Below are 24,231 nucleotides of genomic sequence, written 5' to 3'. Positions count from 1 at the left end.
ATCATTTCTGAACATGAAGACCAAACAGGAAGAGAACAGCAAGAGAAGTCACCAACTCACACACTGCTGCTTTAACTGCCACCATTTCATTTAAATGCACAGTGTTATTTTGAGATGAATCATAACAAAACCTTATGAAGAGAAAACAAAACATGCACACATTGCCTTATTAAACGTGTGTTGCCACTGAAGTCTCATGTAAGGCACCTGTGGCATCTTTATTATTCTGTGCACATTTAATTAGGTGTGATGTCAGATACGTGTCTAAAGTTTAAACTCCATGCCATAAAACCAGCACCTGCACAGTGTTTCTGCCATATTTGGCAGTCTGGTTTGGAGTCTGGCAGCCATGTTGGCAGGCAACCAGCCATCAAAACCTTACAATGATAGTTGACTTTGGCAGGCAGCAACCAATTTCCAGTCTAGTTCAGTGCACTTGAAATCAATGAATATTTGACTAGAAAAACAACACTTAACAGCAGGATGAAAAGGGAAAAATTGGAAAAACGTCAACATCACAAATTACTGGATGTTAAAATGGTGTAAATGTGAAGCTAGATTATAGTTTCAGTGACAATGACCACTTTTTAGACAGCATTACTTTGTCACTTGTGTCCCCGCTGTTTTTATTTGCACTGTTCTGCTTCTTATAGAGAAAATCTTTGTTTACAAAGCATCTGATCCACCAAGCAGCGACTGTCCATGCAATATTTGTGTTAGAGTAATTTGATTATAGTAACAAAACAACTGATAAGAACACAAATTATATATAAAAAAAATGTTTACTATACATGTGATATTTGAAATTATTGTGCTGCTGTTTTTCATGCAGTATGTTTGGAGAGAAGAATGTATATATATATATATATATATAAGAAAAAACAAATTGATTGACATTTCCGAAAAAACATGCTCAATTCAATTTGTTTTTTCTTTTAACGAAAAGAAATGCTCAAAAGGTTAAAAAATATTTAAAAAGGCACACTGACGGTGATATAATAAGTGCAGCTCCGTGTTTCAGCCTCACATTCTGTTTTGAATTGGGATTGCAGTAGTCATTTCAAACACTGGATGTCGCTGTTTGACATAATGATATTAATACTAATCACCTTGAACTTCCCATTTCGTCCTTTTTCAATTTGCAAACTGTTGCCCCGCCCTCGTGAGCCGCCTCTATTAGTGAAGGCGACTATTAATAGATCAATTCAACAAAGTGAAGTCAACAAGTAAACTGGCTTCAGCTCCAAACTTCTGTAGAGTCTCTAAAAGGATCCTCTTGAAACAAATTGGATTAAAAAGGGAGGGGGGATAAAAAGAGACATTTTAAAATGATTTGGCTCTTTTTCTTTCTGAATTAGTGAACTGTGTGACACACAGAGGACTGGTCTGGTTTTTGAAAAGACAGACTTTTTAAAAGACTATTTAAAAGACTTTTTTAAGGATTAAGGATTGAAGTTTTGAGTGATGGCTGGATGCTGCGTGTCGGCGGAGGAGAAAGAGAACCAGAGGATCAACGAGGAGATTGAGAAGCAGCTGCGCAGAGACAAGAAGGACTCACGCCGGGAGCTGAAGCTGCTGCTGCTGGGTGAGTGATGAATGGATGGACCACAACATCATTGGTCACGCACATTTCCACGAAGTGAAAACACGTCTGCAAAGTCAGTTTGAATGAATGACACATGTCATAAATTGACCTTTTTATGTTCATTCATTGAATGATTTTGATATTTTGGTCGATAACACATGCAGTTATTTTACCTTCCTGCTGCTTCCTGAGTGACCACACCTCGACACACAGGTGTCATGGCAGCAGCAACATTATTCTTATTGAATTATATCTGTTATTTTAACAGACAAGGAGACATGATGGTTATAATTCCTGCTATGATCTATGGTTTAATGTTATTGTTTTATTGGAAATGTACAGAAAATCTGAACCTCATACTAACAAAAAGAAAAAAACATGAATAATCACTACTATTGATAAGAAAGTAAGATAGCTACAAGAGAAAGTAAAAAAATAATAATAAAAAACTCAAATAAAAAGGAAATAAGCAAATGATAAAAAAAAGAGAGGGGGTAACCATAGTATAAAGTTAGGAGTACATAACAGGAAATAATAAAGAAACCTATAATCATACACAGTGAGTAAGAAGGTGTTCAAAAACGGTTACCTTACTAACATGAGTTATGTTATGTGACCTCCAAAAACAATTAATATCATTTGGTGCAAAAGGGGTAATGGTTTAAAATATCTGACAGACGTGAGGAGTGTGAGGAGGATGCAGAAGTTTATCTGTCTCTTCTCGTCATTTCCTTTCTCCTCATCCCTCTTTCTTGGCTGCGGATGTGGCATAAACTTTGTGCACATTTATCTGCACTCCAGTTCACTCTTGTGCTATTGACTTTTACACACTGTATTTAAATATGTATATATAAAATTTTAATCCTTACTGAATTTGACTTATGCCACATAAGGAAAGACAGATTTGTCTGTTTAACCCGAAATCGTTCTTTGATATCTTTTCCTCTCCAGTCTGAGTGAGCACAGAAAAACAAAAGTGTGGCCTCTGACAGCAGCAACACAGACGTTTTTACAGTTCACAGTTAAATTCTCTCTCCAGAGTTTTGTGTTACTTTATCGGGACAAACTCCAGCAGTTACAACAGGAGGAAGTGAGCGAACAAATCATTTCCAGGGTGTGAATCACTCATCCAATTCGTAAACCATTTCCATTTTCAGTGGCACCTGCTGCTGCTGCTTCATTTTGGCAATTATTTAAGAGCGCTGCATTAAAGGGACAGTTTGGTTTGTTGCATGACTAGCTGTGTGGATGTCCCTGTACTGAGAACCAGCCAGAGACAAAGAGGCTCATTGCTCTCTGAAAACATGGCTGCCAGCAGGGGCACAAGGAAAACCTCATTTCAGCAACTGAACAAAAAATGCAAAATCTACATCAGCTGAAGCCTCCAATGTCTATTATATACTTTATATGAACTAGTTTATCTTGCAGGTAGCCTTTTCTGGGCAACGACTCACTCAACTGCACCAAAGTCCATAGAAGTCCCACTCATGGGGACACATGAGTCCCTGGTCTAACTGCTGGAAAGTTTGAATGACTTATGTAAGCCCAAACAAAGAATTTTTAAATCACAAAAACATATTTGAACTTACTGATGGAGGCAACAGTAAGTCGCCCCCCCATAGGGCCAATGAGATTTTTTGAAATGAGATTAAAGTCAGAATTTTGACTCCTTTCGCAGAACCTGACCATGTATGAAACCATGTGGTATTTTTTTATACTACTTTTAGTTTACATTGTTTCATATCCCATCTATGTGTTTTATGTATTTATGTGATGTTGGTCAACTGGGTTGTTTATAAATGTGTTATAGAAATAAATTTGTATTGGAATTTATTACAGGTCACATGCCATTAAATAGTAAAATGACTGCTGACAAGAGTTACATCAGGTCTGTGGTGGAAGCACACATTATACTGCAGCAGTGTGGCAGCACGTCAGGCGCCCGAGTCCCTGTCAAGGCCGAGGTCAGTGGTGTGTCTGACAGACATGACTCACTGCTGCAGGCGCGCCACATGCAAAAAATCATGCAAATCTGAGCTGGATATGGGCCATAGCTTTGCCGCCTCTGCTTCTCTTGGAAGGGGCTATATGGCAAACCAGACGAGTGTCAGGTGGCTGCCTGGAGTGGTGTTCCACATCCCATATAATTTGTTTGGAAACACTGTTTCTCAGCCCACTGTCTGCTACTTTGGCCAATGCATTGTGGATGATGGATAATAAACATTTGACTGTGGATTCTAGGAGAGTGAATGCTGCCGCCCAGGATTACAGTTACTGTAAGAACTGTGTGACAGGTGTAACATGTCAGAACAAAATCACACGCCACAGTATTTTATTATTAAACTGAAGTGCTTTATACAATGGAGGATGAAGATTCAATTTAATTACATTTTATTTCTATCGTGCCAAATAATCACGGCATACTATATACTGTAGGTCTTATAGAGAGAGGAGAAACCCAACAATTCACACAATGAGCAAACACTAGGCATCATGGGGGGGGAAAAAACCTCCCTTTTAACACAGGAAGAAATCTGACAGAACCAGACTCAACGATGTGTGGCATCTGCCTCGACCGGTTGGGGAAAGTAAAAATGGGGGACAGAAAGGAGGGAGGGAAAGGGAAAAGAGGCGGTGAGGTAACGGCTGAAGAAAGAGACCCAGAACAGATATATAACATGTTTGTATTACTGTCTAGACTGGGTATGTGAATTACAAATTATGCAAATAACGCTCAATGCAACAAAGGAGCAAATTTGAAAAATATTATATAACCTCATTTTAAGACAAGATAAGTGCACCGGGGACTACAGCTTTGAAAGAAATGGACTTGGAAACGTACTCAACCATTATGATATTACAATGTTAAATATCTTGGGGTTTTCTTAATTGTCTAATCAGTGACTCTCAGTTCTCAGCAAGTTTCATTATCATGACCACAGTCACATCTCCAGAGAGGACGAGTGGCACTGAAGCAGAAAGAATGACCCATTTCTATTTTGTCTCTTTTGGTCACTTCAGTTAAACCTTAAACATGACATACTGTACATTACACGTGCTTCTCTACAGCACACAAAAGCCATTTAGTTCACCTGCAAATATCAGTTAATATTGAGAAAAAGAAATAAATAAATAAATACACTATGACATATTTGCATCACAGCTGTCACAGACGACTATATTTGGCTAATATAAATCATGATGTATGTAGTTGTTATATAAAGTATGACTATATACAGTGACTGTAGTTAGGTTAATTAGTTCATGTTACCACTCTCCTCCAGTGGGTAAGGGCAGGACATGTACAATATTGCAACTACAAGGGTACATTTTATTTTATTTCTTCTGCCATGAAGTGAAATTGTTCTGCAGTTTGATTTGGTATTCATTCAGCAAAGTAATAGAAAAGTTTGAACAAAGAATTCTTCCCAATATAAAATATATAAAAAGGAGTCAACAGCAAGAAACGACAATAATCATACTTCAAAGTACAAATCAAAATAGATTCAAAATATTATACTGCATTGTGTTTTTGCTTAGTCATTACGGGGTTTGAGTATGATATTATTATTATTATCATTCCTCCTACACAATCAAAACACTATCAGAAAATCTAATGTTTAATATCATGTCTAATTTTATCATAATATTTAGTGCGGTTAACTCACAGATGTTGGATAAATAGAAGGTTAATGTTTATTGATTTTAGTATCTTTACTAGCTCCATGTTATACACATGTATAAGGAGACATTTTTCATCAATCAATTCACAATAATTGAGTGGTGATGATGGTACCATGTTCACAAAAACACTGCAAACGTGCCAGTAACCCTAACCCTAAAGTCATGATTTGCCTCCCGTCAGGAGTATTTACGTGTGCGTCTGTCTTGTTCAAACCATCTCCAAGAAACTTGACTTGTAAACAAGGTGCATTCAAATGCAAAGGATTTGTCTAAGCCTTATTCATGATGCCATGCAAAACATCCTTTAAACTCAACTTGAACACACATTTGTGCATGTGCAGAAAAGTCTCATTGAGATAAAAATCACTTTCTCAAGAGAGACCTAGTCAGACAAATTAGTAAAGACAAAAAACCACCACCACAACACGAACAAACGGGTCACTAATTAGATCTCAGTTAGAGCCGCTACATCCACTAAAAGAACACTTCTGTCCTTTAAAATTGATTTAAAGACATTTCTTAGTCCTTCTGGTTTGGTGACAAACCAGCCAAAATGTCCTCACTCCTTATGGTTTATAAATGTTTTGGTCCTCACAAAAGATATCCATAACATAAACCCAATTCTAACCCTAAAACCAGGTCTTAACCCTGACAGAATGTGAGGACCAGCCTTCTTTTTTTTGGATCATCACAAAGATACACACCCCCCACAAAAAAATATGACAACTTCCAATATTCAGGACCGTTAACACATTTGGTAAACAAATACATTCACTATCATGTGATCTGAAACTGAAAATTGGGAGCTTCAATAGGAACCTGTGTGTGTTATCATTTGAAAGAGCCAGTATGTGTCCAAACCAGGGCTCAATTATTTATTTCATCAAAACCAGAAACTGCTTTTTGAAATGCAACTAGAAACTCACAAAGGCTGCAGTTAAAAGGTGTTCCAGTTTTGATTCTTTTATTTCTGTACCGATTTTAAACAGAAATACACACATATTGTCCTCGCATTGGAGTATAAAATACTAGTTATTATTTTGGTGGTGTCATGTGGTCGTGCCCCATTTTGTTTCAAAACAGCGAAACATGAACCGCTCACTGCACTGGCCTGTTTCCACGTAGCCAAGGATACTGTGAGGTTTTGGAATCCGTTTTATTTTTTTTTTAGTTCAGTAAACAAGTTTACAATCTCCTTCCATCCTCACCTACTGAAATATGATGTCATTCGAAGGTGTTTGCTCTCAGGTGGGGTCTTTTACTGGCAGCACGCAGACGTCCTTTTGAAAGTCAAATATACATTTGAATGGTTCAGCTTTGCCTGCTCATCCCTGGAGTTGTCACGGCAATCGTTTGTTTTCGTGGCTTGACTCTTAGTAACAAGCTGCACACAAACATGTGAGCGATGTAATAAAGCGGTTACCAGTGTATGCATTTATTCATTTGACTTATTTTACTCACATAATTACAATAAAAATGATCTCACGTGGTGCCATCGCTATAGCAGTGTTTCCAAATTCCAAGTGTTGCCCTTCTACAACACACCTGAACAATAATTTAAAAAAAAATAAATAAAAAACGGATTCAAGAGGGGGCCACACGACCAAGTAGTGGTTTCACTCTGCTGGGATTAACTCTACAACCCTCATGTGGAGGATAAAGCAGAGACAATGAATGAATGACACAGTCACAGTAGTTAAAAGCAAATGTCAGAGTTGTGGTAGCAGCAGTAGAAAGGTGCTCTTAAAGGGACAGAGTACCCGTGTAGCCTCTGGTGCAGTGGTCCAGCGTGAACCAGTCGTAAAGGAATATTTCACCGATTTGCATTTAGTTTTGTATTTCTAGAATAGGGCTAGTATTTTTGAAAAATAGTGCTTCCCAACCTCAGTTTCCCATGAGTTGATAAATATCTTCATTCTTTTCTTTTCTTTGTTACGTGCCCACCCTGTGTCCTGTTAGCTTAACTGTTAGCAAAGATGGCGGACACTGTTTACATTCTGGGAATGAGGTCCCGCCCCCCTACAAGTGGGTCTAAAACGTGCGGAATTAGCGTTGCAGTTTCAAGGGTCGGACCAAGTGTCACTGGTAGTGACACAGATATTAACAGAAACTGAGGTTGGGAAAACCAATTTTTCAAAAATACTACCCCTATTCAAGTAATTAATATGTGGTTGTGCTGTATCACGTCTTCCTCTGTTCATACCGCGGTATTTCACTACATTCAACTTCTTTCTGATCCAGTGTTTCTCAGTCCTGGTTCTGTGCACCCACTCCCCTGCATGTTTTAGATGTTACCTGCTCCAACACACCCAATTCAAATGAATGGGTCTCTTTTGCTCGCTCGATGACAACTGACCATTTGAGTCAGGTGTGTCAGAGCGGGGAAACATCTAAAACCAGTGGCTCCCAGAGGACCAGGATTGAGAAACACTGGTTTGGATGTTTCTCCTGCTCCAGCACACCTGATTCGCAGAATTTTATGAAGAGGCCTGAATTAAATCTTCTAAACATTCAAACAGTCCATTAGAAGCTTATATTCATCACTTCAACCCCCCATTCATACCAGTACAATGCAGCATGCTAGATTGGCTTTAACCTCAGTAGAAGGGCAGAAATCTCACCATATGATATATATGATTCAATGTATTGATTACCTCCACGTTGAACCGCACTGAAGTGACTTTATATGGTTGTTAAAAGTGAAATAATGTTCCAAAAATATGGTATTTATGTTTCATGTACGTATATCTTAGAATACTGTGCTTTTACGCTTTAAAATATTTCCAGATTAAGACACCATAATCATAACCATGTATATGATACGCTGCTTGACAAAAAACAAGTACTGACAAACCACATTCATCAGCATGACCTGACGGTCTGATGGTGTCACATTACACACACATTAAAAAAGATGGTTTTGTATTTTAGGTACTGGAGAAAGTGGGAAGAGCACCTTCATCAAACAAATGAGAATTATACATGGAGGAGGATACTCAGCTGAAGACAAGAGAAGCTACATCAAACTGGTTTACCAGAACATTTACACGTCCATGCAGGCGATGATCCGAGCCATGGAGCCTCTCGATATTTCTTTCTCCGATCCCCAGAATAAGGTATGGACAGAAACTGAAATTAAAAAAGAAACATTTTTTAACAAAAAATGAAATGTAAGGAAAAAAAACAAACAAGCGTACAAATGTATAACTCACTTGCATAATAGTTGTAATGTGTCAAAGTTAGTCGAAATAGACCCAGATCATCAGGGTGAACATGTTCCCATGTCTTCTTTGTTCTTGGTGTCCGTCCATGTTCTCAGAACAATGCAAACTCAGTCCTGGATGTGGAGGTGGACAAAGTGGAGCAGCTGGATCACGCCATGGCCATCAAGAGTCTGTGGAGCGATGCAGGAATACAGGAGTGCTACGACCGACGCAGGGAGTACCAGCTGTCTGACTCCACCAAATAGTGAGCATCAATCAAACAGCTTTTTGTTGTTATTGCTCAGAAACGTTCTTTTGGATGACTTGTAGCTGAATACCCCTCACCTCACCTCACTCTCGGACAGGAGTTTCTCAATCCTGGTCCTCAGGGAGCCACTGACTGCCCTCCATGTTTTAGGTGTTGCTGTGCTCCAGCACACCTGATTCAGATAAATGGCTCGTTATCAGGCTTCTGCAGAGCTTGCTGATGAGCATTTGAATCAGGTGCGTTGCAGCAGGGAAACCTCTCGAACATGCAGATGAGAACCTATGTGGCCTTTAATTAGCATCAAAACACAAAAGCTGTTTAGTTTGTCACTGTTAGCTACTGTACAATCATGATGCTCCAAAATGGCGGGCTCTGGAGATCTGACCCAGCAGACAATTCATACAATCAGTTGTTTGTACACTTTAAAAAAACCAAAAACAATTTCTACTAAAGGAAAAATAAATACAATTTGCATTGTGGTTGCATTGTGGTTGCATTTTTGCAACCAGTGTGATTTATAACTTGAACAAAAAATGTACACAAAAAACACTGACTAAACAGCATGATGAAGTAAATAAAAACCTTTTTCTTAAGAATTAAAAGAAAGTAGCGATTTATTTATTTATTCTGTATTTAACAAATGTAGAGACACTGTAATGAGTATAAAACAGTGAGTATCTGCTGATAGTGAATTATAAGATTTCCAAACGTTGTATTTGTGTAATTTGTAATAAGTCTTTCCTTTTCACCTCCCTTATGTGTATGTGCAATGATTGCAGGCAAAAAGTGTGACATCAGTGCTCATGAAAACCAACAATTTCCAATGATCTTTTCAGCTATCTCACCGACCTGGAGAGAATCTCACAGCCGTCTTACATGCCCGACCTTCAGGACATCCTCAGAGTGCGAGTGCCGACCACAGGAATCATCGAATATCCGTTTGACATGGAGAACGTCATTTTCAGGTGAGACTCTGCACCGTTTCAAGATGGAATTATAGCATCACACGTGACTTGTTTTTCAATTCATTTGATTAGGTTTGATTTGACTGTCAAGCACTTTGTAAAATGTATTATTACTATTAGTATTGTTATTATTATTATTATTATTATTATTATTATCATTATGTCAGGATGGTGGATGTTGGGGGTCAAAGGTCAGAGCGGAGGAAGTGGATCCACTGCTTTGAGAACGTCACCTCCATTATCTTCCTGGTGGCGCTCAGTGAGTACGACCAGGTCCTGGCTGAGTGCGACAACGAGGTGAGAGTTCAAACTTTGATCCCCGTTACATTTACATGTGTCATGTGTGTTTTTGATTTATTTGTTAAAACTCTTGTTTCAGAACCGTATGGAGGAGAGCAAGGCTCTGTTCAAAACCATCATCACTTACCCGTGGTTCCAGCGCTCGTCTGTCATACTGTTCCTGAACAAGACCGACATTCTCAAAGAGAAGATCGTGTACTCTCACTTATCCACATACTTCCCTGAATTCACAGGTTTGTTATGTTTTTCTTCTTCACGTTTACGCGCACATTTTAATCGAGCTACGGCCGGAGTCCGCTCTGCATCGACAAACCGGCTCGCTGCCCCCTCACTGAGAGGATCGCAGAGGCACTCGCAGAACTCGAGACTGTTCACTGTCCTCGCTCCCAAATGGTGGAACGACCTCCCCATCGACATCCGGACAGCTGAAAGCCTCCACATCTTCCGACGCCGACTAAAAACACATTTCTTCCGACTCTACCTCGACTAAGACGACAAAAAAAAAACAAAAAAAAAACTTGTACATCGCACTTATGACTATCACTTCATTGTTTGTTCTACTTGAAGCTCTTACTTACTTCTAGCTCTTATATGTACCCAAATGTTTAAATGCACTTTTGTAAGTCGCTTTGGATAAAAGCGTCTGCTAAATGACATGTAATGTAATAATGTAATGAGTCCAACTAAGACAGGCAAATGGACAACTTGCTGAGTCCGAGTTTACATGCAGAGGAGAAAATGGATTTATTGGCCATGTACATCTGACTCCGCCTCCGTAGGTGGTGCTGCATCTCTCTATTAGCTGACCTGTTGTCCTTTATGTGACAGAAAAACAAAGTGTATACATGCAGGAGTAATCGGACTATGAATCATAGCATTATCCAGGTATGTTGGTACGACTAAGACTGGCTTGATTTGAGTTGGACTAACGTGTTTGTGTGACATTAAGAAAACCAAATTATTGTCTTAGTCACTCACATAAACACATGGACAGATGGATGTTCCTCACACTGAAAATGTATATTCAGGGAAAAATCTGCACAACGTCACAGAGAAATATCTTCTTTTACCTGTGAATTGCAGGACCTCAGCAGGATCCTGGAGCAGCTCAAGAATTCATCCTCAAAATGTACCAAGAACAAAACCCGGACAAGGACAAGACGTTGTACAATCACTTCACCTGCGCCACAGACACAGAAAACATCCGCTTTGTTTTTGTGGCCGTCAAAGACACCATCCTCAGACACAACCTGAAGGAGTTCAATCTGGTGTGAAAGGAAGGAGAAGGAAATGAAAAAAGCTACAGGAGTAATGAAGAATGACATGATGAGAGCCTAAATAAGTTAAGCCTAGATAAGTTAAAGACATTTTAGGCTGAAATGTTTTTTTGAGATCTTATGCACCTGTGCACATCCAGCTGAAGATGATATGACGATGTTTAACACACATAAACATTAATTATACTTTTCTGTAGAGATGAGAATATGAACGTTAGTGGAAACTTGAAGTGTGGACTATTTTTTTACAGTGTGACAGTTGGTATGACTTCCCTTAAGACATGTGATTAAATATGGTCTATAAAAGTTTTGGTTTTTTTTCCCTTCCAACACTGAACCACCACCGTCTTTGCCTGCGATCGTCATGTTTACTCAGGAACATCAGCAGCCACTGAGGAGCTCATCATAGTTTAGATGTAAATAGTCTGGAGTTGTTGCTTAGAAAAACTGGAAATTATATATATCTTGTGTCGTTTTTCAGTAAGAAACTGTGTATGTATAGCGTTTGATTTGCATATTTGAGATTCTCTGCACAATAAATAAAGGAAAAAAAAGCACTGAAGTATGAAACACATATTTTATTTATTTATTCTTTTCAAAAGGGCAAGAAAAAAGTGTTAAGCCACTGCAGTGAATATTTCCCTCCTCAAGTCCAGAAATGACAACATGGCAACAAGAGATATTTACTTGTATTAAACCATTTAAGCACCCCAACAACTAAAAGCAAACCATTAAAATAAGCATCAAAGTCAAGATTAATTTAGGATTATTAGCATTCGTTTCCTTTGGACACACTTTCCTCTGGGTTATTCTTCAACATACAGTTGTTCACTTTGCATATGTGTGGTATAAAAACATAAAAACCTTAAATTACAATCTGCAACGCCATTAAACAGACTATTAAGTGGGAATATATATATATACATGTAGATATATATATATATATATATAGTAAGCCCAGTGTACAGTAGTTGAACAGGTATAAGTATAAAAATAGCATGCATCTCTAATCACACACTGAACAAAACAATGGACAAGTTTCAAACAAAAGAAGTAATGGTGTACATTATGTTATATGTATACTATATTTAAATTATCGTAAATTTAAATGTTTGGCAACTATTATTTGGGCTTAATATCACTCAAGCTGTTTCCTAGCAACGTTAACTTTGACACATACTTCAAAACATACACATATATGTATACATATATACATATATATATGTATATATGTGTGTATGTATGTTGAGTGAAATTGACTGACATTGACTTAATGTGCGTTTGACAGAGCATGACGAGCCAAACTATGAAAAAAAAATTCTTTTAATTTCACCAGCATTTTAGATTCAAAACAGATTTTACAAGATGACGTAATGTGAAAACCCAGGACTAAGAATCAATTTAAATAGAATAAAACTTTAAACATCTATCACATTGTGTGCAAAAAAAGTGAAACATGATCGGAAGTGAAACGAGTGAAACATGATCGGTTTCCATTCATTCTGTGGTACGTCGATGTAGGAAAAAGGTCAGCTGTTCATTTGTTAGCATGCACACTTAGACACTCGCACCCCCAACACACACAACATTCAACAGACATCATCTTGCGTATGATATTTTGCACTTGCTCACACGTGGAGGTAAACAAAACAAGCATGCGGTAAAGAACAAAAGGCACTGACACACACACAGACGGACTGTGTTTGTGTATGTGTGTATATGTTTGTTTGTTTGTTCTTGGGGTTTTTACTGCAGCTGGCATCCATGACGTTGTCCTTTCTTTTTCACAAACGCGTGTTTTATTTATTTTTTTCCCCTCGATGACGATTCAGTATTTGGGTTAAGTGTCTCTTGCATCCTCCAATTTGGCAAGAACCCACTGAAGTTAAAGAAGAAGCAAAGTGACATTATCAATAAAGGGGAGACATACTGTACTGGTGTGTTTTGTGTGCATTTTTTGCGTTTCCACTAGGAATAGTAACAAAATCACTGTTCAATTTCTCTGTACCCCTCCTATGGGGTACCAGAGTGATGGTGCAGTACGATATGGGTGCAGCTAGACCCACGACAGTCAGCTGATTGGGCGACAGAAAAGCGCCATTTCCTTGCGATCAGTGTTTCTTCAACACCCGCCTACCCAGTAAAGGTACTGTTCTCAGTCGAAACGCAAGCCTGACCCTGGGATTAACCGTTTCGAACCGAACTGTACCATATGATGGAAACATGTAAACGAGAAGCATCTGATACATGAAAAGATGTGATGAACATACCTTGGCGAGCTCAGGAGACTTGAAGTTTATGATCTTCCCAAACTCCCTGGCATGGAAGACTGACTTTACTCTTTCCTGCAGGACACACAACAAGGTTTAAAGCTCCAGTGCGGAAATGTTATCGCCCCCTTGTGGACTTCTGAGTAATTACCAAAACACTGCCTCACTCCCTCCACCCATGCCTTCATTCACTCTCTTCGATTTTTGTTCTCACAGTCTTTGGTAAGTTATGTCTTGTGTGTCTTTTTTAACCAGAGGCAATCACCTCAAGACAACAAGGGACGTTCTGCTCATTCTAAAACTCATAAAATACATAAATTATATGACTAGTTTGTTCAGAATTACAGATCGTCTGACGTGATTTTCTTCTCATACATCCCTGCAGTAGCACGGTGTATTAACACCAGTAGAAGCCCAGCACAGAACAGCTTTTTTTCCCCCTGTAGTAAGTGAGATGCTGATTGGTTATGACATGAGTTTCCCCTTTTTCAAAGACCAGCAACTGCCACTGCGTTTTATGAAACACTATTTGTCCAGAATGTGTCCAGGAAACTTTGTGGAGCTGCGTGGTAGAGGAACAGCAGGAGCTGTGATTAAACATGCAACCACGTAATCAGGAAGTTGTTTATTAATCAATTACTAAATTAACTGTCAACTAGTTTGGTAATCTATTAATCGGATTGAGTGTTTTTTCAATAATTAATTTTTTTTTTTAAAAAACAAACATTTTCTGGTTCTTTGCTCTGACAATCCTTTTGGTTTGTGGACAAAACAAGACATTTGATAACACCCAGATCAACATTTTTCAACATTTTATGGACCAAACAAAATCACCAGATTAATTGATAATGAAACTAATCGTTAGTTGCAACTTCATTTAAATGTAAGAGACATTTGCTTCAATTTAAAAAGGTACACAGCTTTAATGCATTTGCATACTAGATTTAAGGTTTATACCTTGGCCTCAATGCGAAGTCGTCGGCTCTCTATGATCATAGGATCTTTGGTGAACTCCTCAAACAGATACTGCCATTCACAGGTCAGCTGACCAAATGTGCCTTTGGTCACAAAAAATATGCCCCTGAAGCAGAAAAAGACAAAGACAGCATTGAAATGAGGATGAGCATCTCATTGTTGGGTAAAGGATGACAGTAATAAAGCTCAGAGCGGTTCAATGTGCACTGTTACCTTTCCTGTATGAACTCATTTGGTTTAACAACAGTAAATAAAAAGAGCTCAGAAAAATAACCAGCTCACCTCTTGGTGATCATGAAGAAGTCAGACTCATTGACCTTGGCGTGAGCAAAGTATCTGTACTTGGCAAAACGTCCATTCTCAATTTTCTGAAAAAAGGCAAGGTGAACATTTAAACAAAAAAAAAAACACAATGTCTAAACTAAACTAAAATATGAAAACCAAGATATAAGCAGATATAAGCATGAGTGACATCCACAAAAGACTTAACTCAAGTGGAGGTGAAACATGTTCAGCATTGTTGAGGGAAAATGGCATGAATCAAAGAAAATGGAAGACAGACATTTAAAAAGGTTTTATTGAGAACAAAAGGACGGTGAATGACAGAATGATAAAACAATTCATGAATAAAGAAGACAAAATGTGATGGATTATTGGGTGCCGACAGGAAACGTTTCCTTGGTAACACTTCCTGAGAAGCCAATGTCTATAATGCATTATAACACATACAACACAACAGTGCTGTATAATCACAGTTATAAGCACTCATTTACACCGCTCTTGTATTGTGTTATAATGTATTTATAACATTCATCAATGTTCAGAATGTTACTTTCATTGGATACAGGTGGAAAAAAAAAGCAATAACGTAAAAGAAAAAAAATAAAGACACCATTAAAGGTAATAAACAACTAATAAACATAAAATTGAACACATTTCTTAAATGACTAAGCCTTTTTCTTTGATTAGTTAATTTCGGCCGACAGAGAGCTTCTAACTGACAAACAAACTGCAGCTGTCACTTCTATTTCCTAGTCTTTATCCTCATCACCAATATCCTCTGAGGCAGTGCTACGACACTCAATGAGGGCCAATCTCATCTGTGGACACGACAAGAGAAGAAGAGTCAGCTTCCGGGCAGCGAGAGAACCACAGTATGTTTCTACCAACACAGCTACTGGTCAGCTACTGGTCAGCTACAGTTCAAACTACAGCAGCACGGGCTCACGACACTGCTAATGCACCACGGGTTTACTGAAGGTATTACAGGACATTTAGGAAAAGGGGAGAGCATCAATGGCCTTCTGTCTTCTCTATCAAAGAATATTTTGTTGTAAATTTTATTTTTTACTTTTCTGTAATATGAAATGTGGGATTTGTTGCAATTACCCGTGGATCTGTAAAAACTGCCAAATTAGTTCCTAATTTTATATGAAAAAACTGATACCATTAACTCCTCAGGACAGTATTTACTGATGATATAAGACTAATTTTACTCAAACTGACTTCCATTTAAACTGTTACTTCCGTGCTTTTCCTGGCCTTTTCCAATCAGAAAAAAAGTGTATGTTTAAATAACAGGAGAAACAATACATATTGACTTCAACTTGAATTCTGACATTAGTAGCTTTGATGCTGTTGTGAAAGTTTGAGACACTTTAATTTGTCACTTTTCTGCAAAATTCCGAGTTAATCCTGCACATAGAATCCTTACTAGACTCAAACACAAAACCTTCTGCCCACTCCATTCATCAGGGCAACACAATGACCCACACCCTAATGCTCGTAGATTATATAAAGCAGAAATTTGAAATACTTCAAAATCCACGGATAGGAAAGCTTTAATCAGCTGACCCACCTTGAGGTTCATAAATATGTTTGCATTCATCCAAACGCACCACAATATGGCAAACAATATCAACGTCTACACATTATAAAAAGTTCTCTACTGCATTAAAATAAAGTTTGCTTTTCTTATAAATCACCATAACCACCACACTGAGTATGATTCAGTAATCTGTACTCTGAAACTAAAGGTGCTCTCACTTTTCTCTCTCACACAATTAATCAATGAAAAATAAGCTAAATTATATTCAAGGGACCTGCTTTCAGGAAAGGACAAAATTAAAATAACCAAAACAAGTGTAACATTTAAGGCTAATTAAATGAAGCTGAACAAAGTCTTTAATTTTACACCATCATCCTCCGATGATGGTGTAAAATTAAAGACTAAACACAAAACCTAAGCTACAAGCCGAGAGCTGATAATGCAATTTTTTTTCCTACCTGGAGCATCTGACTGCCGAAACCTTCCCTCTCTTTATATGGTCGTATGACGCCGTCCTCATGGATGAAGCGAGGAGGACGTAGAGACTGAATGTCCTGTGACGTCTCAGCAGCTCTAAAAACGAGAGGACAACACAGAAATGCTTCCTGAGACACGGCTTCCTTATGCGCGCACAAACACACACACACAAAAAAAATCTGCTTCTGTAAAAGATGATGTAATGGTTTGGTTGGACACACAAACACACACACCTCACTACCCCTCTCAAAAACATCTTGACCAGAGGAGAGGAAAAATGAGTCTACAGTAGAGAGGATTTAAAATATAGATGGGTGAGAGCCAAGAGGAAGTTGACAACAGACACAGATGCTGGAGTAAACAGAGAACGTCTATTTCAGTAGATATTTAACCTGTTTTTACAGCCTTTAATTGTCATCATAATAACTCTTTGCTGCCACTACTTCACACGCACTTCCACTTTCAATCTCCAGCTGATGCCAACACGCAGAAGTGAACCAAATATGTTCTGTTTTATAAAATAAAACCGTAGCTTGGACAGTTATGTATTCAAGGATTCAAGGACTTCCATGAGCAAAAACGAACACATTATCTCCACAATTAAAATTCTTCTTTCACAGTACCACTATCTGATCACAAATTGTTTTTTTTTAAAAAGAAGAAAGAAAATACAAAAGACTAATTAAGAATATATGAAAGTAAATGCTCCTCCAATGTTTGGATGGACGTAATGGTTTTAAAATCTAAAGGTCACTGATGTACATATTTTACATAGATCACCTGTAACAGTTCACATACACAGTGCTGCAGATACTGTACACTCAAATACAGAATAACTGTACCTCTTGATTCCTTGGAAAGTACTGCTGGCCATGTCGATAATGCCTCCTGTTGGTCTGGCTACTGCACCAACCAGACCTTTCCCAAAACCTTTAAAGAAGCCTGCGACGCCTTCCTCCTGTGCGCCTGGAAAGTCACACATCAACACATATCATATTCATGGAAAATTGATATAATTGGATGTCATCTTTAATATTTTTATAAAGTAACTGCAAACAGTAACAGATTGAAATGTGTGATCAAATGTAAATATCTCATCAGCCAATGACATGGCAGCAACTCAATGTGTTCAGGCATGTGGACGTGGTTAAGACAACCTGCTGAAGTTTGAACCAAAAATCTAAATGGGGACAAAGTGTAACTTAAGTGAGTTTGAATGTGGCATGGTTGTTGGTTTAAGTATTTTAGAAACTGCTGATCTACTGGGATTGTCATGCACATCTCTATCTTTTGAGTTGACAGAAAATGGTGCAAAAAAAGAGAAAATTCAGAATAGGGGAGAGTGACCAGACTTGTTCGGAATTATATAAAGTAATTCAAGTAAGCACTTTTTACAATATAAAGACCACCTCAGAATACACAACACCTCTAACTTTGAAGTAGATGAGCTTCAGCAACAGAGGACCACTCCTGTTTGGTGGCTTACGTACCTAATAAAGTGGTCAATGAGCATAATTCCACCATTTAATAGCCAAAAAGGGTCAAACTCAACATACCTTTGATGGGTTTGGTAACAATCCCTGTGATTCCACTTACAAATCCCTGAGAAGAAACAATGACAGGTTTAACTTCAACTTATTTGGCTATTTTACACTATCATTATTTTTTTTATTTTACAATTTCAGCAGCCTGTGTCGAAAGTGGAAAATGTCGAAATTTCTGCTAATATGCACTTTTTTTTGTAATAAATGCTTCAAAGAAAAGGTGTGAACACTAAATGTTGTACATACGGACACAAGTCCCTTTCCTCCTCGGGCTAGTCCTTCCTTCAGGCCACTGGGTTGTTTATTCATAGTTTCTCGTCTCTTCTGCTGGTATTCCTCATCCATAGTTATGGCAGCGACGCCCTTTGCCATGGCACCTGTTATTCTGGAAGCCGCTCCTGCTATTCCCCCTGGACAACAGAAATGTACATTTGTGCTTAAGCTGAAAAATTGTCACTATGACACACTTGACACAGTGATTGGGTGCTTACCTACTGCTCCTCCCACCAGAGCTTTCACCCCAAGAGCCATTCCTTCAACAAACTCCTCTGGCCCCTGAATGGCTCCCTGCAAAACCCCAGAAGAAAATAACACATGAAGACACCACTGACCACACTGCTGTGACTCTTTATAACTGTTATCAGTCTTTAAATACTGACCTAAACCTAAATTAGAAACCTAGACTAAAAACATTTAACTGAATAGTGCATTTAAATAAACTACTACAATATTAAACTAAAACAAACTAACAACAAACATTCTTAAACTTTTTCTAAAACCATGTTTTTAGCTTTAAAATATAATGTATTGATTTTACCTATATATTTCTAAACCAAATCCTACTTTTCTATTTAACTTTAGTTCTTTCATTTTTGTTTCTGTGCCGTTCTGTTGCAATGTTCCTATAGGGCACCTTGAATCTGCCTTTAAAATCTTTACCAGAAAATGTTATTAACTTCATTTTCATACATATTTTACTGGTCAGCAACACTTTCTTACTTGATAGGGCTCATAGAAGAAGGCCTCCACTCCCTCAGACAGACCTCTGATGAGCCCAAAGGGGTTTCCAAGCACATCCAGGCCAAGTACCAGCACATACATCTGTTTAATAGCCTGAAACACAATAAAGAGTTCTCAAACAGGATACTTACTCTTACTTAAAGAAAAACCAAAACTGCACAAGTTGCCAATTGTTACCTGCTTTGAATAATGTCTGATGACCTCCCACTGTAGCTGCTGTGTGGTGCAGAACTGGAAGTTCAACTCAAAGAAGGCCAGTCTTAAATAAATAGCATATAAATCAGTCAAGTTGCAGTATCAACAATACATGTAACAAAAATAAACTAATGTTACTGTGCAGGTTTCATGTGTTGCCCAGGGCCTTTTTGTGCGCTCTTACTTGAAGACGACATCCTGCGCGTCAGTGAGAGTTGCTCCGATACTCTTAAGCAGCAAATTGAGGGACTGCACGGGGATAATTTCTCGGTCCCTCTTCGACTTCAGCCCGTCTTCTCCTCCCGTGCTCAGAGAGAAACTCAAGTGCAGCTGCAAACAAAAAAAAAAACATACTTTATTTTGTTAAAGCTGCAGTGTGTGATATTTGTATTTTGTTCTTTCAGCTGTTAATATATTTGAACAGAAACAATGTAACATTAAGATCTGAAATAGGCTCTGCCGAACAATACTATCAGACCAGACAGGGCAGCATTTGTGAGTATACAGGGGCAAGAAGCATTTATCCTGTCAAACTGGGGTCAGAGTTCACTTCTGAAGCAGTCATACTCTAACTTGTTTGCAGATGTTGGTCACAATAGACATATAATAGAGACATTTCTTTAATCTAAAATTTACACACAGTTTTAAGACAGAAAATCATTCTAAGACCTTATTTTCTAAAGAGAAAAAAGAGTGTTGATGAAGAAGACAGCAGGGTGATCATTTAAGAACTGTGTTGCTAGAATTACAAAACTGAACATTTTCACATACTTTGATTGGTGAAATGTGAAAGTACTCATAGAGGCTGATGGGAGAGGTGTCAGTAGCAGAGGCGTGTTCGAGTTCTGTCTTGATATACTCGATATCCTTGTCGAAGAGTTCCACCTACAGGAATAAACCAGCTCAAATAAGCATGACTCTGAACAAACGACGAGCACCTTGACCGTGAGAGCATGAGTGTGTGGAACTGACCTCTTGCTCTGTAGTTATGAAGCTGGCATTCTCAGGGGTGAACAAGTCCAGGATGGCATACAGGAAACCCAGATCAAGCTTCAGATCCATCTCTTGAATCAACACTTTGAAATACCTGGAGAGAGAGGTGGAGAGACAGTTTCAATAGACCCAACCTTATAAAAACAGCAAAGTCGAGAGTGAGACTTTAAGGAACAGAAAAAATATGAAAATCTGTCTTCCCTGCTACAGGAAGGAAAAGTAAATAATCATGAGGGGAATGCAATGAGAAGAATTACTTGATGCGAGAGATATCAGAGTGCCCTGCTGCTCTGGTAACAATGCTGATATCAGTCAGAGGTTTGGGTTCTGGAAGGAAAAAAACAAAATAAAATCGCAAGACAGACAAGAATATTGTATTTAAAAACAAAAAATGCTAAATTAAACATAATGTATGAGACAGATGAACAAACCTGAGTCCATGGTGATAGATTTTGGCAGTTTCACAGGGTAAAAGACAAAAGGGAAGATGGCTCCTGGCAGCTGATTTTGGATCTGCAGGAGGAAGGATGGATATGTATGTGTAAGTGAAATTTAGAGAGAAGTTTTATTCCACTAAGGAGGGGTGTTTTAGACAAAGCGTTGTTTCAATCAGTGTTCAGGTAAACAATTGTTTGACGTTGCTGGAAATGGATAGAAACATGTGGAAACAAGAGCAGAAAACTGATCTAGAGGCGCCATTATAAAACAAAAGATTGAAGTTGAAGGTCAAAAGGTTAGGAAAACCAATAGTGTTTACTTTACAATACACTACAAATTGAAGCTGCTTCTTCTTAGGCTACCAGACAATTTTTCCAGACAATCGGAAAACTGTCCATCTCAAAACAGGTCCATGTAAACAGGGAAGTTGTCATTTCTAACTTTCTTTTTTATTTTAAACTGCTCTTCTCTTCACCTGTATGCGATGGATCTGGACTCGGTAGGCACTCTGTCGTGGTGAGACGCTATACGCCACCTTCACGCCGGGCAGGAAGTGCCTCCTGAGAGGGGCGTTACATGGCTGCAGCATCCGCATATCCACGCCTTTGGGGGTAAAGGACACCTGCAAGACACCAGTCAAAAACCTTTAACCATTCACCCAGCAAATACTTAGCTGGGAATGTAGATTCCCAACTATTGTTTTTCTTGTTTCCATCATATTTTAGTTGCCATGTCCTCTAACATCTTTTTTTGCCAATTTCAACACGACATACATCAGAATGCTCCTGCTACTATTGTTTTTTATTCTTTCAGAATGTTTTTCCTGCCATGCTTTTTCCATTAAATATTAGTGTAACCCTCATCCTATCTTTGATCTGAACCCTGGGATAAGTTAGCAACCAAAAAGGGTAAAAAAAAACTGAACAAGAAAGGAAGTACTTAGAATTCCACCAATTCCATCGTGAACGTGAATGAAGAATATTCAGAGAATTACCTGGAAGTTGTTTTCCAGATCAATGATGGCATTGTCCAAAGATCCAGATTCAATGTAATGTTTGAAGCTGTTCTCCAAAAGCTCCACTTCTTTAGTGGTCAAAGTCTTCCACCGCCTCTTTTTCTTAGGCTTTACTTCCCACACCACATCAGAGCTACAACCAGAAAACAGAAACGACAGGATGTAAAACCACGCACATACTATGTTTATATCCGTGTTTACACAGCTGTTATATAATTTATGATTAAAAGGTCCAGTTGTTATACACGGTAACAACCACTGAATATAGACTTTTTGAACATCTACTTTTCAAATTCTGATTTAATTCACTAGTATATATTAAATTTGAATTCAATTGTTTAAAAATTATAATTTCAGTTTGTTTGATTTTTATTGATTTTTGAAATTTACAAAACACCCACAAGTACTATATATATTTATATTTTTAACACATACATTCTAACATGTGCCATGACCACCTGCCCTTCAGGGCTCAGGCCTGACCAGTTTAGGACATGTTTATATGCTGGTTATCTACCTTGTGATCCCAATAAAGGAGACCTCCTGGCCGATGCTGCTGTTGACCAGCGACACGCCCATGTTCTGCAGCGACAGGATGATTTCCTGTTCAGCCAGCTGAGCCTTCTCACTCTCACAGAGCAGCTTGTAGATATTTTTCTCCTCAGTGAACAGCAAAACACGCTGGAGTCCTTTCCATCAACAAATACATCCAAACCATACTGATTTAACACTTGCTGCCAACTGCTTGTTCTTCATTGTACCGACAACAAAGTTGAAATTATGAAGATACATTCGAGTCTTAATAAGGTTGTGTAAAGTCTGATAACAGAATGTATTTCTGGCTGTCGTGTGAATTTCATTTAAAGCTCTTTGTACTTTACCTTCATAAAAGGACAACACAAACAGTTGTCCCTTGTTGTCCATGTCCTCAAGCAGGTCCTACAAGGAAAAAAAAGAAAGAGTATTGGGCACATGGTTCAAACAAACATGACAGCGTCTTTTTTTTTATTCACATTTCCACATAACAAATGAACTATAACAAGTAATACTGAGTACCTCCTCGCTCTTCAGCACCCCACTGTAAGAGTTACACTTCCAGCAAAGTTCTCGGGAGCCAGTGGGCTTAGCCCAGGTATAGTGCACAGCTTTCCCAGGCTCCAGCTCCTCCTGTTCTGTTGTCGTCTGAGAACTGCATGCACATGAAAACCCACCCACACAATATCAGGAACATATATATATATATATATATCAGGAACTACTAAAAAAAGCAAGAAATAATAATCAACTGAGATGACAGTGAGCAAATAATTAGAAATGGACAGGATAACAGTACAACAGAGCCCAGCCACCAAGAAACAACCAATCCAATCCAAAGTACCTGTCCGATAGAGCACACAAACAATTCCCATGAATAGACAGAAATAAGACACAACAATGGCCAAATACCCAGAGGTCCCCAATACCCCTGTAGGAGTTTTGGAATATGATTGTTCGCAATGTCTCCGACACGACAAAGCAGACACACTGTAAGAACATGAAAAAAACGCAAGAGAAAGAGTAAGGGAGCCATGACCTAAGGATAGAGATGGAAAAAATAAGAGAACAGGAGTCAATGCAACAGAACAACAGGAAGAAGCAGGAGGTGTGATTCCTTTGGCAGAATCCCATCCAGTCAGCAGCATTCCAAATTAGTATTTCTACAAGATAAAAACACTCGAAAGGAGACCAAATAAAGAGTAATAAATGAGTTCAGATGTCTAACCTGCTCGTTTTCCTTTTAAATCCAATGATCCTCAACATTCTAGATCAGTGTACATCAAATCATCAAATACAATGTTATTACTGCACACTAATGTGCAATTATTATTTTTTTTGACAAGGCCTAAGCAGTGTTTAGAAATTGGCAAGACAAGGAGCAGATTACACAAACTACAGTTAGAGCAGAAGGAGTCTTCTTCTGCTTGTCTTCACCTGCACTCTTGACCTAACCACACTCTGCACTCAAGTGACTGTGACAAGTTAATATCAAGTGACTTTTAAGAACACCAGAGACTTATTATTCAAGTGTTGCACTTTATCTGCTATGCTCAAAAGAAATGTTCATGTTATGCTTTAGTCTACCACATGGTGTCACTCTTATCTTAATAAAAAAGGTACCTGGATTATGCATATGAGGCTCATACAGTGATATAGA

At 38.4% G+C, this 24,231-nt stretch overlaps 2 protein-coding genes across 4 annotated transcripts in view; one reads left to right on the top strand and one right to left on the bottom strand.

Moving 5' to 3' along the window:
- The first annotated feature begins 1,194 nt into the window (after positions 1–1,194).
- Positions 1,195–11,588, top strand: gna14a (guanine nucleotide binding protein (G protein), alpha 14a). Its single transcript, XM_044025683.1, has 7 exons — positions 1,195–1,585; positions 8,201–8,385; positions 8,589–8,737; positions 9,577–9,705; positions 9,873–10,002; positions 10,085–10,238; positions 11,089–11,588. The coding sequence occupies exons 1-7, from the start codon at positions 1,465–1,467 to the stop codon at positions 11,277–11,279; spliced, it is 1,059 nt and encodes a 352-aa protein (XP_043881618.1). The 5' UTR covers positions 1,195–1,464; the 3' UTR covers positions 11,280–11,588.
- A 257-nt stretch (positions 11,589–11,845) lies between these two features.
- vps13a (vacuolar protein sorting 13 homolog A) overlaps positions 11,846–24,231 on the bottom strand; it is a 35,573-nt gene continuing 23,187 nt past the window's right edge. For 2 of the 3 annotated variants that reach the window (XM_044025677.1, XM_044025678.1), the window contains 21 exons: positions 23,094–23,226; positions 22,919–22,976; positions 22,555–22,726; positions 22,017–22,170; positions 21,498–21,644; positions 21,016–21,097; positions 20,842–20,911; positions 20,564–20,678; positions 20,363–20,476; positions 19,776–19,921; positions 19,574–19,655; positions 19,376–19,489; positions 18,868–18,943; positions 18,623–18,786; positions 18,389–18,434; positions 17,675–17,798; positions 16,814–16,928; positions 14,810–14,895; positions 14,510–14,633; positions 13,553–13,627; positions 11,846–13,161 (listed from right to left, as the gene is read on the bottom strand). In XM_044025677.1, coding sequence (XP_043881612.1) covers positions 13,123–13,161; positions 13,553–13,627; positions 14,510–14,633; positions 14,810–14,895; positions 16,814–16,928; positions 17,675–17,798; positions 18,389–18,434; positions 18,623–18,786; positions 18,868–18,943; positions 19,376–19,489; positions 19,574–19,655; positions 19,776–19,921; positions 20,363–20,476; positions 20,564–20,678; positions 20,842–20,911; positions 21,016–21,097; positions 21,498–21,644; positions 22,017–22,170; positions 22,555–22,726; positions 22,919–22,976; positions 23,094–23,226 — 2,236 coding nt within the window. In that variant the 3' untranslated portion in view covers positions 11,846–13,122. Of the gene's footprint in view, positions 13,162–13,552; positions 13,628–14,509; positions 14,634–14,809; positions 14,896–15,086; positions 15,628–16,813; positions 16,929–17,674; positions 17,799–18,388; positions 18,435–18,622; positions 18,787–18,867; positions 18,944–19,375; positions 19,490–19,573; positions 19,656–19,775; positions 19,922–20,362; positions 20,477–20,563; positions 20,679–20,841; positions 20,912–21,015; positions 21,098–21,497; positions 21,645–22,016; positions 22,171–22,554; positions 22,727–22,918; positions 22,977–23,093; positions 23,227–24,231 lie in introns of those variants that run through there. The other variant, XM_044025679.1, reaches the window with a different exon arrangement.

This window comes from Solea senegalensis, linkage group LG5, assembly GCF_019176455.1.
Source record: "Solea senegalensis isolate Sse05_10M linkage group LG5, IFAPA_SoseM_1, whole genome shotgun sequence".
In the NCBI taxonomy this organism is placed as follows: domain Eukaryota; kingdom Metazoa; phylum Chordata; class Actinopteri; order Pleuronectiformes; family Soleidae; genus Solea; species Solea senegalensis.
The sequence above is the reverse complement of the archived record's forward strand: the minus strand, read 5'-3'. Positions and strand labels throughout refer to the sequence as shown.